Source organism: Leucopleurus acutus (genome assembly GCF_964270905.1).
Source record: "Leucopleurus acutus genome assembly, chromosome: 3".
In the NCBI taxonomy this organism is placed as follows: domain Eukaryota; kingdom Metazoa; phylum Chordata; class Mammalia; order Artiodactyla; family Delphinidae; genus Leucopleurus; species Leucopleurus acutus.
In genome coordinates this window covers 175,422,395-175,436,797 of record NC_139145.1, presented here as the reverse complement: position 1 = coordinate 175,436,797, position 14,403 = coordinate 175,422,395, and the positions used below count along the sequence as shown (strand labels likewise).

Sequence of the window (14,403 nt, the reverse complement as noted above, 5' to 3'; positions counted from 1 at the left end):
AGGCCACAGGCTGCCAGTGTAGACATTGCTGAGGAATGATCCCATCGATGAGAACGACTGGATTCAGAGCCAGGCACAGGGGCTGAGATGCTGACATACGTACAGGCCTCCTGTGTGTGCTCACGTGCCCACACCCGGTGAGGGCTGGCTCTCCGGAGCTAACCTCACTGAGCGTGACTCGACCCCGTCACCCTCCAGATCTCGCCCTTCCCTGTCCTGTCAGTGAAGACGCCTCCCTGCCCTGCTTCTCCCTCTGCGCTACCCAGGGCGTTTCTCTAACGAAACCCCATCCACCTGACCCCTCAGGAGTGCGCTGACATCGGCTTCAATACTAGATGCAGGCATTTTAAGAACAGTCCTGGCCTGAGAGATTCTTTAAATTTGCTCCTTTTAACAAACACAGAGAAAAACCACATCACACGTTCATTTCTGGGAATGGGGTCTAAATGCCAGCATCTGAAACCTTACATGTTATACCAGATCAAAAAAAGTGTTACAGCCAGAGAAATTTATTTTAAAATAGAAACATACATACATTAAGCCTTAAAATAGTCAAATTTTAAACAAAAAGGAAAAAAGCCATTTGATCCCAGAGTCTGCACGGAATGGATTCAAAGAGGCGTCTGATATCCCCTCAAGGACTGTTTACAGACCCCGAGACGAACTCCCCCGGGTGGGGGCAGGGCAGTGACAGCGCAGCCCCCGCCAGCACCGGACGCTCCCGCAGCCATGGTGACCGGACAGACGTCCACGCAGGCAGCGGCGGCAGTGCTGCCAGCTCCCGTCGGACACAGCGTGACAGAACCCGGGGACGTGAGGGACATTCGGGGTTTTGGCAACGCAGGGAGCGTGATGTCAGGAAGTTCCACCAAAGCCTCTGCGTGGCTGCGAGCAGCCAGGGTCGGGCTCAGTCTTCGTGGGGTTTCCGCTGGGGATTCCCCTCGTAGGACTCCCCGAACTCGTTCACTCTGCTCTTATCCACGGGATAAAGCCTGCAACGAGACCACGCGTGCGTCACGCCAGCTGGTTTGCACAGACGCGTGCGCGTGTCCTGGGCGCTCGATGGCCAAGACCCGGACGGTCGGCTCACCACGGGAGAGGCGCGTGTGGGTTTGCCCCGTGCCCTCCCGGTGTTCTCGTGATGGTCAGGCCAGAGCTCTGCCCTCGAGGCCGATGAGAGGACGAGGACAGGGATGCCCAAGGAGAGGCAGGGCTGGGATGCGTCCACAGGGGACCTGACCCCGGGCCCCCACTGCGCAGCACAGGGGCCGAGGCAGCTCCTCCGCCGGGCACCGCTACAGCAGCTGCGAGCGACCCTCACACTGCAGGAGAGCCGTGTGCTCGAGGGGCGATCAAATCAGACAGAAGCAGCGCTCCGGCGCCCAGGCGCCAGGCACCACCCACCACCCACAAATCTCTCCCCGCAGGACCAGGAGTGGGTCTGCGGCCCGAGCGAGTCCACTGGGGCAGCAGCGCCTCAGGCCGGCACTCACCATCGCTGGTAAAGGTACACGAGAAACACCACGTCGTCCCTGAAGCAGGCCAGCCGGTGGGAGGTGGGCATGGTGATGATGAAAGCGAACACGTCGTCAATGAAGGTGTTGAAGGCCTGCAGGCGGGCGGGCGAGGCCGTGGGACAGGGCCCTAGCACCCACCCGGACCACCCAGGCACACGGTCACGTCCCTGCACTCGCGCCGCCCAGTGACCTCAGAGCCACCCCACGAAGCAGGAGCCAGCTGGGGGCGGGAGGGGCTGACGCCCAGGGTACCCCCTTGCACAGACTCCAAGGCCCAGCGTCCCACCTGCTCTCCGCACGCGGGACCCAGGAGCACCACCTGGGAGCCTGGCTATCACGGTGCCGGCCTGCCCGAGAACGGCCAACCGGTTCTGAAGGCAGAAGCATGTTCTAACCATTGCCCCACCCCAAAGCCGCTCGCTCTAGTTCACAGCCAACAGCACGGAGGGCCGTGTGGTCCCCACCTGTGTGTGTGGGACAGGCCATGATGCACTAAGACAGCCCTCGGCCAGCCCGGCCCCGGGAAACTGGATGCGCCGTCTGGGTGGACACGGACCCAGCACCCCAGACACTGGCCACCAGGTCAAGGGCGTCTGCCTGCTCTTTGATTCGTGTTGGCGAGAAGCAGCACGGCTCTAACTCGGAGAACCCCTTGTGCTGCTGTGACAGAGAAGGCTGGCCTTTCAGAGTCACTGCAGGGCACCCTATGTCTTAAAGGAGCCCCCGACGCTCTTCCACAGAGGGGCCTCCTGATGCACGGCCCAGCCTGACGGCAAGTCCCCGAGGGCCCTGTGCAGGCGAGGCACTGACCTTGTAGGTGAAGGCCTTCCAGGGCAGGTGAGCCACCGACTTCATCTGGGGACAGGGAGACGGAGCACGTCAGCGGCGGCACAGGGACGCGGGGGGCGGCACAGGGACGCGGGGACGCGTCTTACCTTGTAGTTCACGAAGAGCTGGGGCAACATGAAGAGGAAGCCAAAGGCATAGACTCCTGAGGAGACAAACGCGGCGTGGAGACGTGCCGTCTCGGGCCTGCGGCCGCCCCCCCCGGGCTTCAGCACCACCTGACCCCCCACGCTCGAGAGCACCGAACTGCGGTGAACCACCCGCCTCCCGCCCGCGGGGCTGTGAGACAGCGCCCCTGCCCACACCCGGTGAACGCGGCAGCCTGCGAGCCCGGCCCCGTCCGCCTGCAGAGCGGCCGCGCGGCCAGGACGAGCCTAGTGGGCGGGCGCTCCTCCCAGGACACAGGGCTGGGGGCTGGGGCTCCAGCGTGCCCTAAGACAGCGGGTTCACTGCCCGCACCCAACCATTCCACGGAGAGCACACCGCCCACGGCCAGTCCCGCAGGGCCCAGAGAGAACACGGGCCAGGGCGGGGCCTGACGGGGACCTCTCGGCACACCGGGCCACGCAGCGGCGGGACAAAGCGACCCGCTGTAAACGCTGTCTCTGAGACGGGAGACCCAGGACTCACCATTGACGAAGCTGCTGACCAACCAGGAGTACCAGCTGGAAGGGAGGAGCGGGTGATGGCGGAGGCCGCAGGCCCCGGTGCTAGTCTGCTAACCGCCGAGCCCCGCACACGCCCTCACGCTCTGCTCTCCAGTCCTGGGACCCCGCGGGCTGGCCAGGGGCGACCTGCACGGGGAGCGGCTTCCCAGGAGCCCTCACCGAGGTGAGGGCAGAGACTTGGCACCTACCAACTTTCCTTCACGACTTCCAGTGAGACGGGAAACCACGGACGCCCGTGGGCGCCTCGGCCCCTGTGGCCCCGGGCAGTGTGTTCAAGCCCGAGGCCTGCGCCCGTGAGCATTCCCGACCCCGCAAGGACCAGAGAGGGCCACGCAGAGCCAGCAGCGGCGGGCAGGCCCAGGCCTGCGGCCGAGGGGCGTCCCAGTGCCGGCCCCACTGCTGGCCCAGTCAGTGACCCTGGGCCCCAGCTGAAGAGTAGCAAAGGTGACGTCCTACCTCTTATATCTGACGTTCAGCAGAGAATAGACGGCGCCCCCGATGCAGAGAGGGTAAAGGAGGTACGACAAGTATTTCATGGCCTACGGGGAACAGAAAACGTCCCGTGGGAGTCCGCCATCAAAGCTGCGGAAACTTTCTTGACGGAACTCACAAACAGAACGGGGAAAACACCCAGAACGTTTAGGGCAGCGAAGCTAGCCTGTGTGGAGGATGAGTCAGTGGGCATTTGTGCAAACCCCACAGAACGCCCACCATGAAGGCCGCACAGCAGAGGCAACAGCAGCAATACCGGCCCGTGAAACACAGCCAAGCTGACAGACCGACCCAGGGCAGAGAAATGACGCCACGTCCTGGAAAGAACTCTGAGGAGATGCTCCCAGAACTCTGAGTTTCTGAGTTTAGGGCTGCCTTCCAACTAACGCGGTGTATCACCCTTAATTCCGATTTGAACTTTATCAAAAACCCAATAAAAACTGGGATGCAGCTGATGCCCACTAAACCAGAAAATAAAATCATCCCTGCTCGGGAAACGTGTATTACATCAAACTGAAAACCACAGTTCCCCTCGGCAGGGGGAGTCCGATGGCCTAGGACGCAGAGCCTGTGGGGTCACCACGTCTCAGGGACAGAGGCGCAGCTCGCAGCCCCACAGCTGACCACCGGGAATAAGATATCTCCCGGTGGTACAGGACTCAGCACGGGCGCCCGCAGGGGCTGGGAAAGAGAGGAGCCCCCGGCCTCCCTCCCGGGTCAGGAACCCCAGGCAGGCAGGCAGGCTCCCGGGGGGTCTTGGCTCCAGGCAGGCATGCATGCCCCAGGTCGCCGCTCACCTGAGTGTCATACTCCTCCGTCTGCCTTTCAGATTCACTGTAAGTGCCGAACTGCAAGGAAATTCAGTGCAGCCGCGTTAAACCGCGGCCCAGGCAGGCGTCTGCGCTCAGCTGGGCCGCCACGCAAGGAGGGACAGGGCGGCAGGCTGAGAGGCACGAACCCTCGGCCCAGGCGTGGCAGCGCCCCCGCTTCAGAGCCGGGGGTGCAGAGGACCCGATGGCCCCAACCCGCGAGCCACACCGTGTGGGACGCGAGGCGGAAGCAGGCCCGTGAGCCCGTGCGGCGCTCCTCGCGCTGCTTCCTGTTCCTAGTTCCGTTGAGTTTTGCAGTGAAGACACTGCATCTCTTAAAGCAAAGCGGATTCACTGGGCTGACTCAGATCAAGAGAAGCCGCATCCCGTCTCCGAGTGCCCTGCCCCTGACCTGGAAACCTGGAGTGCCGTAAACCCCACGGCCTGTCACAGAAAGCAGAGTGAGCTGCCCGCCCGTAAACCTCACAGTGACGCCCAGGCCCCCGCCCGAATCTGCCCAGGGAAGTGCACAGCAGAGGGCAGCTGTCAGGGAGGCCAGGAACTGTGCTGTCATGTGGAGGCATCGCCCCCCGCAGGAGTGGGGAGGGCCACCCCAGAGCCTGGCCGACCACGTCCTGTCCGGTCACGGAGGTGTACGTGATGCTCAGCGTGCTGGGCCCACGCCTGGGGACCCCGGGCGCATCAGAGAGCCCCAGAGAGGGGCGGTGACCCGCCCACTCGCCCCGAGACGCCCCTGCATCTCCCTGCCGGTCTGCAGGTGACTAGCTGCCCCTGGGGTCGGAAGGTCAGCAACGTGAGCACGTGACGATCACCGGCCCTCACGGTGACCTGCATCTCACCAGGACGCAGCTAGGAAGTGCATCAGCAGTCAGCCTGCACGAGCAGACCGGCCGAAACCCAAAGGTGGTGGGCTGGGAGAAGCCGCAGGAGGTGACACATCCCCGAGAGGGTGCAGCTGGGTCCCTACCTGAAATGCGGGCCTCAGGCCTCTCCAGATGACAGTCACCTTCAAGGCCTTTTTCACTTTCCACAGCTGAGAAGTTGAAAAGTCCACACTTCAGGCTCCAGGACCAGGGAGAAGCCAGGACCCACTCCTCGGACGGTGACTGACCAGGGCACCGGCCGCTCGGGCCCCCACGCCCCAGCCCAGCCCGACCCTTCAGCTACCCGCTGTTCCTCACCTTGCCGGCGGGGACGCCCCGGGACGGCCCCCGGTCTCCAGCCCACACCCACCCAGCCTGTGCGCCCACATGGACCCGGCCCCCTCCCCGGGGCCACTGAGGTGGCGCTGGTCGGGCCGTCCCCCCGCCCAGCCCATCTGCACTGACGCCCCACTCCGCCTGTCCCCAGATTCGCCCTGGCACCTTCTTTCTGCTCCCCGGGGCACCCCAAGCCCCACGCCCTGCTGTGGCCGGGTCTCTCCAGGACCCTCCCTAAAGTGAGACCTGCACCACGGCCGTGAAGTCGGTTCTGCACGGTGACTAGTGCCCACAGGGGGTCCCGCCAGCACTTCCTTGATGGGCGGTGCCAGCGCCGCCCCCAACCCGACAGCCGTGTGAGCCAGTGCCCACTGGCAGGGGCGCTGGAATACGACCACAGCTGAGGGTCCCGGTCAGGGTGGCGCCAGGGGCCTGCCGCCCCCCCCACCGCCCCTGCATCACACGTTCTGCTCCACACGGCGTCCAGCGCAGCGAGAGCTGCACGGGCTTCAGCCACCGTGTTAGCACGTCCCGTGGACGGACGGGCCAAGCTGAAGCTTCCGGGCCACGAGGAACGTGGAGGCATCGGCAGCTGTGCCCGAGGAGCCGTGGCAGCCGCGCCCTCGCCCTGCTGCCGCGCCGGCAGCCACTTCTTCGGCAGTGACGCGGGTCCCGACTGCGCCGAGCGCTTGGGCCCCGGAACCACAGACACGGCGCTCAGCCCGGCGGCCCGGAGGGCAGCTCACCTCAATGGCAGCCCCGATGCCCGCAGGAACCAGCACCAGCAGGCTCGTCCGCTCGTCCAGCAGGAACAGGAAGATGACCACGGTGCTGAAGCAGCGCCAGAGCACTGGGGAGAAGCGGGCTGTGCTGAGGCCCGGGGAGCGGCCCCCCGCACACCAGCACCCTGACTGCTTCTGCCCCTTTGTCCACTACAAAGAAACCGCGGACCACAGGCGGCGACGGGAAATGCAAAACGATTACAAAAGGCTACGGCCCCAGCAGAAGGCAACCGCAGCAGATGAACGTGTGTAAGTTACACTTACAGACACAAAAGGCACAGGAGGCGTGCTAAGAACACTGGTTCCTGACGGGGATCCTGCACTCTAATCCCAGGCTCTCCTGCCTTCACACGGGCCCTGCGGAGCCTGCGTCTGTTCTTTAAAAGCTGCACTTTGTCCTTTCAGGTTGTGCTTTAGGAGATGCCGCAGCCGTGGGGACACTCCCAGTAGGGAGCTCCCCGCCGGGAGCTCAGGCCCCGGGACCCACAAGCCCCGCTCGTGCCACAGGCTGAAAAGGCCAGGGGAGGGCGCAGGAGGGCTCAGCGGGGGACCCTCCCCCCCAAGGAAGCCAGAGGTCATGACAGAAGACCCCGAGACACGGACTCTGGACTCGGGGGCCACCCAGCATCTCAGAGCACCCACTCGGGTGTCACTTCCGCAGGAGGAAAAGAACCGTCTCTTGCTGGAGACCCAGCTCGGGAGACAAGCGAGACTGTGAACCGACACAGACGGGCGCTGAGCACCGGCACCCGTGTCGCCTGCCCTCCGTGCTCCCAGGCTTCCGTGGCGCTCACCACGACAGCGGACATAGCACCCTCCCGGGCTGCCGCCACAGGGGATCTAAAAGCCCCTCCCGAACGAGAGCCACGGGCGATCGCAAACTGTAGGTTTCCAGACGAGCTTTATCCCCTGCCTGCATCAGCGGCGGCGGGACAGGCCCTGAGGGCGGGGGCAGTTCTCAGAGCACCTACCTGCTTTGGTGGACATTCCGGTCATGCTCTTCTTTTTCTTCCAGAAACTGATGTCATTTTTAAACGCTAGGAAATCAAAAAGCAGCTGGAAAGAAAACGGGACAGCGATGAGCCCCTCAAGCTGTGTAGACAAGCCCGGGCCCGACCTGAGATGCTGGCTGTTCAGTAACACCCGTGTCTCCCAGCACAGCTCTGGAAGATTCGGCTTCACTGGCGGCCAGTTCCCAGGCCCTGGGGACCGGCTGTGGCTTGGCGCCACTGCCTCGCGGCCTCAGCCCTGCCCCTGCCCCCGAGCCCCCAGCCGCGGTGTCTGACGGGGATTCTGCCGGCAGGGCTGATCCGTCACTCCCTGAACTGCCACACCATACCTCCCACGAGCAAAGTCATTCGTTGATCTCACTGGTTTTGGATTTGTTTTCAAAACAGCTTCCAAAAGCTGTTTTACAAAGTCATTCGTTGATCTCACTGGTTTTGGATTTGTTTTCAAAACAGCTTCCAAAAGCAGCAGACGAAGCCCCAGGTCCTTCAGCTGGTCAGCGCCCGAGGTGCAGACCCTCTCCCGAGCGGGGTGGGGGGCAGGCCCCACTGAGGGCCCGGGACCACTCACGTGGAACGCGGCCACAAAGAAGGTCAGCGCTAAGAAATACAAGTTGGTGTCGACGAAAATCCCTTTCACTTCGTCAGCGTCCTTCTCTGAAAACCCTGCAAAGGACCGAGACCCTGCATGAGACGGACGACGCCAACCCCACACCAGAGCCCTGGCCGGGCTACCCCTCATCAGCAGGAAGAGCTCCGCGGGCCACACGTGCCCTTTCAAGGGGGACGATCGCACAGGCGGAGCGGAAGCCGGGCTCCGGGGCTCCCGGGCTGGGCTGACCCCTGAACCCGGGGCACCCGCCCAGCGGCCTCACCGAACTGCTGCAGTGAGAACACGGCGTCCTGCATGTGGATCCAGAAGCGCAGCCGCCCCAGTGAGATCTTGTCGTAGGACACGGTGAGGGGCAGCTCGGTGGTGGAGCGGTTGATGACCTGCGGGGAGCGCGCTGTCAGAGCCCAGCCCCACGCACGCCGCTCCGCCCGGACCCAAGGCCGCGTCTCCCCTGCCCTCTCCTCCTGTGGGGCCCCAGCTGTCTTCGCGGCCCCGGCAGGGCGCCTCCCCCAGGAAGCCCTGGCACCCTGACCTCCCGCCCACCACCCGGGTCCTGCGCGTCTCTCGTGACCACAGCCCCGGGCGCTGGCGCCTCCTGGGCAGGAGCTGGGGGCCCGCCCGAGCGGCCGAGCCGCGCACAGGCCCGAGGGAGCCCTGGCTACTCACCGTGAGGTCCTTGACCCGGCTGCTGAGCTGATCGATGAACAGGATGGGCAGGTAGTGCACCGTCTTCCCCAGCCGGATCCTGGGGGATTGGAGCCGTTTCAAGGCCGCAGCGAGCTCCCGGGCCCCCAGGGTGACCTCACAGAGCTCACCCCCCTGCATCTTCAGTGGCTTCTGGTCACAAGAGTCCCAGGACACGCCTCCCCAGGGCAGCAGGGGCGCCACGAACTACGTTCTTCCCCTGCAGAGCTGCCACCAGGAGGACGTGGGGACCATGCGCACAGTGGGACACCACTCAGGACGCGAGGGGAAGCAAGGGGCCGCGTGTGCGTTGACACAGGGCAGCCCGCCACGTGGTGAGAAGACAATACCCATCGACCCTCCACGCCTGGCTTTCACCCCATGATCCTTCTGTGCCTTTCACACTCAACCGTGTGAATGGATCATGTGTTCAGAAATTAGATTTTAGTTTTACAAAAGGGAAAACCTCATGACACCACCACAGGACCCACTGGAAACTGAAGAAGGAAACAATCCTGAGCAGAGCCATTTCTAGGTGCTATGTGACGACCCAGTGACAGGCTGTGATCTCACAGGGGGGCTCCCTGAAGTGTAGAGACACGGGATAATCTAAGTCAGTCAATTTTAACAGTCTTGCTTACGATAGCAAGTGATGGGAACAGAACAACCTAACAATCAATTTTAAGCAAAGGTAATCGAGTCAGAGCTAACAGGACGCAGACAGGACAAAACCTCCCGTGCACGGTGCAGAGGAATAGGGTCTCATCAAGGCTCTCCACTTTCCCTTCCAGCTTCTGCCAAGAGCAAAGGGCAAGATGACTGCCTGCCGTGTCATCGTTTCCCCTCCATATCCTGGTGGCAGCCGTGATCAGCAAGACCTCTGGGGAGCAGGGACAGGCTGGGGCGCTCCAGGAAGCACCCCAGGCCCCTCGTCACAGAGAGGGCTCAGGAATGTGGGCACGGCCCATCTGCTTTAGGATTCTGGCCAGCCTCGATCCCTCCACCCCCCACCCACCAGGTCACCCCTTTGCTGTCCGCTCAGGGAGTGAATGAGCGATGCGCAAAGCTGGGCAGGTGAATGTGAACTACGGTGGCCTTCCCACCGTCCGGGCCTCAGCTCAGCGGCCAGACCAGCAGCACTTACATCTTCATGTACCGATGCACATCGGCGGGCAGGGAGGCCCCGTCAAAGACGAAGTCATCCACCATCACGTTCAGGGTCAGCCTTGGTCTCCAGTGAGACACGGGTTCGTCCAGGGCACTCGCTGGCCTCTTCTCAGCCTCGATCTGCTGCTACACGTAAGGACTGACTTAGAGGAAAAGACCAAGGCTGGAGTGGGAGGGGCCCGGGGGGGCTGAGGCAGCAGGGTGCTGGCACTGTCACCTGGGAACAGCCCACGAGCCGAGAGCACAACCGTAAGAAGGGCCAGCGGAGCATATGGGAGGACCCACGGCTGCCAGCTCCCCGACTCTCATTCCCGCGCTTCCTTCTCGCAACAGAAGACAAGGGTGTGCTGTTTCGCACCACGGGGTCCTGGATCTCACTGCCTCCTGTTTCGGGCCCTTGTCCGGAGCAGGGATTCCGAGAAGGACGAGGCTCCGGCACATTTGCAGGAGGTGCTGGAGCTGAGAGCCCCGCCCTCTGCAAGGAGGCTGAAGGGAGCCGCTTCTAAACCAGCTCCACCCCGCTGTCTGGAAAGGGGCATGTCCGTGTCTAGGGAACAAGCCTAAAGCTACTGAACTCAGAAACAAACTCTGCCCGCCAAGGAAATCTTGACTTCAGATCTAACTGAGAAGCTCTGTGAACCGTGTCGTTCTATTAATATTTATCTCCTCCCTAAAGCTACAATTTAGCACTAACAGTTACACTAAAAACGTTAGCGATAGCTAACGTTCATTCAGCATAACGTTTATTCAGACTCCTTCCACCCTCACACCACCGCCTGGCACCCCAGAAAGGCCCATGAGGCAGTGTTGTGCGGTCCCCAGGGAAACAGAACTGAGGGGTCTTTCCAAGGACACACACGAGACAGCTGCAGACACATCCTGGAAAGCTGCCGCCCCTGGCGTGGATGACTTCCCTTGCATTCAACGCAGACCCAAATACCAGGATCGCTCTGTCCCACCCTCCACTGCGGTAATGACCGCGTATGTGATCTCCAGCCTTTCCCTGTACGTACAGCTTTCTATGGGTGTACAAGATACAATTTGCACACACACCTTTTTCATAATTTTGAGTTATATCCTTAGAATAAATATTCAAGCGTTGTCCTGTCCTGCACACAGTGCAGTGTCTCCCAACTCTAAGTTCTGACTGCAGCTGAGCTCTGCAGAAGGGGCTGCCCTGGACCCATTGGGGTGCACACATGCTCTCTGGGGGCTGAGAGGTCCTGTGGCCTGAGAAGGCATCTGGGTAAAGAAAGTCACTGAACAGGCTTCCCTGGCGATCCAGTGGTTAAGACTCCATGCTTGCACTACAAGGGGCACGGGTTCGACCCCTGGTTGGGGAACTAAGATCCCACATGCCACACGGCACAGCCAGAAAAAATAAAAAACAAAAATCACTGAACTACTTAAACTGCACGTCACTAATTTGACATAAATTTATCTGCAAACCCATGAGAAGTTACTGAGCTGAAAATGTATGTGCCAGTAACATCTGATCGCTTCACTTCCCAGCAGTCAGTCCAGCGCCAGATGCAAACCGTACGTGCAGACACGTGTGTGTGAACTACAAGGGGGTCAGCAGGTTTCCTTCAGCCGGCACCGCTCACCTGCGTGGCAGATTCCCCAGTGAGCAGGTTCACCTCTTCCGGTTTGGGTACCATGTAGGTGGTGAGCGGGCTCACCAGGTGCACCTGCTTCCCGTCGTGCCAGGGCAGGACGCCGGCGTGATGGACGAAGATGTAGGCATACAGCGTCCCGTTGTTCCTGGTTTTCTTTGGAACAGAAACATTGACTGTCCTGCAACAAAACAAATGATGATTTCAATCACGTACGCATTACGTTGTGTGTGCACACAGAGTGGAGACTATGCAAACATTTCTATAAAAAATGTTGTTTCAAACCAGAACCAACTGATTTTAGCTGAGAAATACTAAAAACGAAACCCAGCTACCTGGATGTTACTTAAGTCCTGAGTGCGCACATTTATGGAACACACCCTGCAAGCACGGCAGCTGCCCAAAAGCTGAAAGGCCTGCATTCCGGGCGCTGAGGTCACAGGCTAAGGGGGCCAACACCAAACGTGTGTGCCCCGCCCCCTGCCCCGCCCCCGTAGCGGCTAGAGGATGTGTATCCTGCAAGACACCACGCACCCCGGTGCTCACTCTGACGCCTCCCAGACAACCAAGAGGGAAGAGAAGAACTTGTGACAAACACATGATCTTTAAAATTAAACTTGCTGGAATTTAAGAAACTAGAACCATAGCTTAAATACAGCTTCTAAAAGTCACTCTACAGACGTCAACGTTTATATTGCTTGCTCTGTTGCAAAGTTACATTTCACTTAATTATGATTTTCTGCTAAATTTTTCCCTCCGTCCCCTTCCCTTTTCCCTTCTAGATGACATAACTGAACCACTTCTGCCAGGAAAACACAAGTTGTTTTCTGTGGGAAACTGCGTGTGTAAGCTCTGTTCCCCACGTAGTCCCCACCATAATCCCCACTCCTCTGGAAGCTCCCCAGGGCCGCACCGTAACCCACAGCTGTCAGACGCTGGGTAAGCTACTTCCTAAAGGACAAACTCGGCGTCTGCTACTTTCAAGTAAAAAAGTTTGCTTGTGCGCGTATCACACACACCTGCAATGAAAACGTTCTACCGTGCACGAGACGGCTGGTGACGCTGCTTCTCCGTGGTACCCTCCTCACGTGCAGAACGCTGACTCAACAATCTCAACGTCAATGATGCCTGCCTGTCACCCTGTCCACAACCATACCTTTCAAATTTGGACTCCACGTCAAAGTCCTCCACGTTCAAGACCAGGTCCACGTTGTTCTCGGCACCCAGGTTGGACCGTGTGGCGGTGTACACGCTGAGCTGGAAAGGACGTCAAGAAAGTCAGCTGGGCAAGGCCCCTGGCAGAAAGCACACAGAGACCTGACCAGCCACACAGGGAAAGGTGCATCTTAACTCCGCAAGGGACACCACTCCGCCCGGTGACAGGACGTTCCGGGCCGCGCCTGCTGCAAAGGAACAACCTGCTAAAGTGTGTGGCTGCCTGATGAACGGGGCAGGGGTACAGGGACTCTGGACGCCATGTGATGGGGTGAAGAGGGGCACGGGGGCCAGCGTGTGGGGTCAGGAGCTTTAGGATTCGGGGGCGGGGAGGAGAGGACTCAGCCCAGACCCGGTCAGGTTCAGGTGCGAAGGGCCCGGCCCCGCCCAGCCCGAGATCAGAGGTCAGGTGCGAAGGCCGGCGCTCACCTGCAGCTTGGGCCTCCGCGCCAGGTAGGGCTGGATGCAGTTGCCGTCGCCGGCGCACGGGCGGGTGTAGACAATGCCATACATGACCCAGCAGGTGTGCACCACGTACACCACGAACACGCCCACGACCAGGCTGGTGAAGGAGCTGCGGCCGCTCCACATGGCGCCGCCGCCGCCGCCGCCGCCCGGCCCGGCCCGCCTCGCAGCCGCGGGCCCCGCCGCCCGCCCTTCCGGCGCCCTGCCGGCCGCTCCGGCCGCCGCCGCTCACGCGAGAGCCGCTGCGCGCCGCCGCCACCGCCGGGGAGAGAACGCGCTGCGCGCCGCGGGCCGCCAGCCGCCCCGCATGCTCCCGCCGCCGCCTCCGCCGCCGCCGCCGACCTGTCGCTGCGGGATTCGCCGGTGCGCCGCTTCCGGGCCCGCGCCGCCCGCCGGAAGTGGGCGCGCCGCGCGGCCCCCTGGGAAACGTAGTCCCGCTGCCGCCGCGCCCGCGCGCACGCCTGCGTGAGTGGCGCGACGCTATCGTCACCCGCCTGCGCCGTCCTCCCGGCGTACCCCGCGGGGTCCGGGCGCTGGCAATTCGGCGGGTCCCAGGGCACCTATGGGGCGGGGGCGTCGGGAGGGCCGGGGCGCAGGGCTCTCCAACGCCGACCCCACCGGAGAAGCGGGAGGGACCCTCGCACCCGGGCCAAACGGCGGGACGGCGTGTGAACGCGGAGGAGCCGGGCTGGAGACGCGGCGGGGGTGTGCGCTGTTCTCAGCCTTTCTGAGTCTGGCGTTATGTCAGTGTGAAAAATGGAAGAGAAAAGAAATAGACTCACTAAAGTCAGCGACCCTTTCGTGTTGATTTCCGTCGTCTTTAAATATGAACCCCCAGAGGGGCGCCTTTGAAGAAAAACACAGCATTTCTAAATGAAGGGCCGAGGCCCTTGTCAACGAAAGTAATCGATAAACAATCTATAACAATAGAAAAGAGTTTTATTTGAGCCAAGCTGAGGACTAGCCCAGAAGCCCGCTTACCAGGTTTCCCCGAGAGACTGCTCCGGATAAGCATGATTTTCAGCACAGTTTTATATTTCGTCAGAACAAAGAACATTAAACAAGTCAGATAACATTTCTTCAAGGTTTTAATAAAGAGAACAGATCAGCACGTACACAGCGAATCAGTATGGCCTTGGCGCCTGGGAAGGGCTTCTTAGCAAAGGAGGACCAGCATTGGCGTCCCAGGAAGAGCGCCATTTAATCTTTTGTTTTTAACATGGACATTCTTTACTTCTGGTCAATGTGTCCTTTTTTCCTAATAATTAAAGCAGATGTACAATGTATGTCTGATAGGCCACA

At 61.1% G+C, this 14,403-nt stretch overlaps 1 protein-coding gene across 2 annotated transcripts; it reads right to left on the bottom strand.

The window, feature by feature from the left end:
• Positions 1–499: 499 nt before the first annotated feature.
• Positions 500–13,449, bottom strand: CLPTM1L (CLPTM1 like). 2 transcript variants are annotated; one of them, XM_082837514.1, is made up of 17 exons: positions 13,066–13,449; positions 12,578–12,678; positions 11,413–11,602; positions 9,783–9,931; positions 8,621–8,699; positions 8,217–8,334; positions 7,913–8,007; positions 7,306–7,390; positions 6,299–6,402; positions 5,321–5,386; positions 4,321–4,371; positions 3,488–3,570; positions 2,994–3,028; positions 2,453–2,508; positions 2,328–2,372; positions 1,494–1,609; positions 500–992 (listed from the first exon to the last, which is right to left on the bottom strand). In XM_082837514.1, the coding sequence occupies exons 1-17, from the start codon at positions 13,225–13,227 to the stop codon at positions 908–910; spliced, it is 1,620 nt and encodes a 539-aa protein (XP_082693640.1). In that variant the 5' UTR covers positions 13,228–13,449; the 3' UTR covers positions 500–907. The 2 variants fall into 2 exon arrangements, with proteins under 2 accessions (XP_082693640.1, XP_082693641.1); XM_082837515.1 differs by having other exon boundaries at positions 9,783–9,928.
• Positions 13,450–14,403: the final 954 nt, after the last annotated feature.

Bases quoted from the DNA above. Each gene is read 5' to 3' on its own strand.
- CLPTM1L (XM_082837514.1), bottom strand. From the start codon at position 13,227: ATGTGGAGCGGCCGCAGCTCCTTCACCAGCCTGGTCGTGGGCGTGTTC. The intron at 5,387-6,298 runs GTGAGCTGCCCT...TCAACTTCTCAG, and splicing joins GCATCGGGGCTGCCATTGAG to CTGTGGAAAGTGAAAAAGGC. The intron at 3,571-4,320 runs GTGAGCGGCGAC...TGTTCCCCGTAG, and splicing joins CGGAGGAGTATGACACTCAG to GCCATGAAATACTTGTCGTA.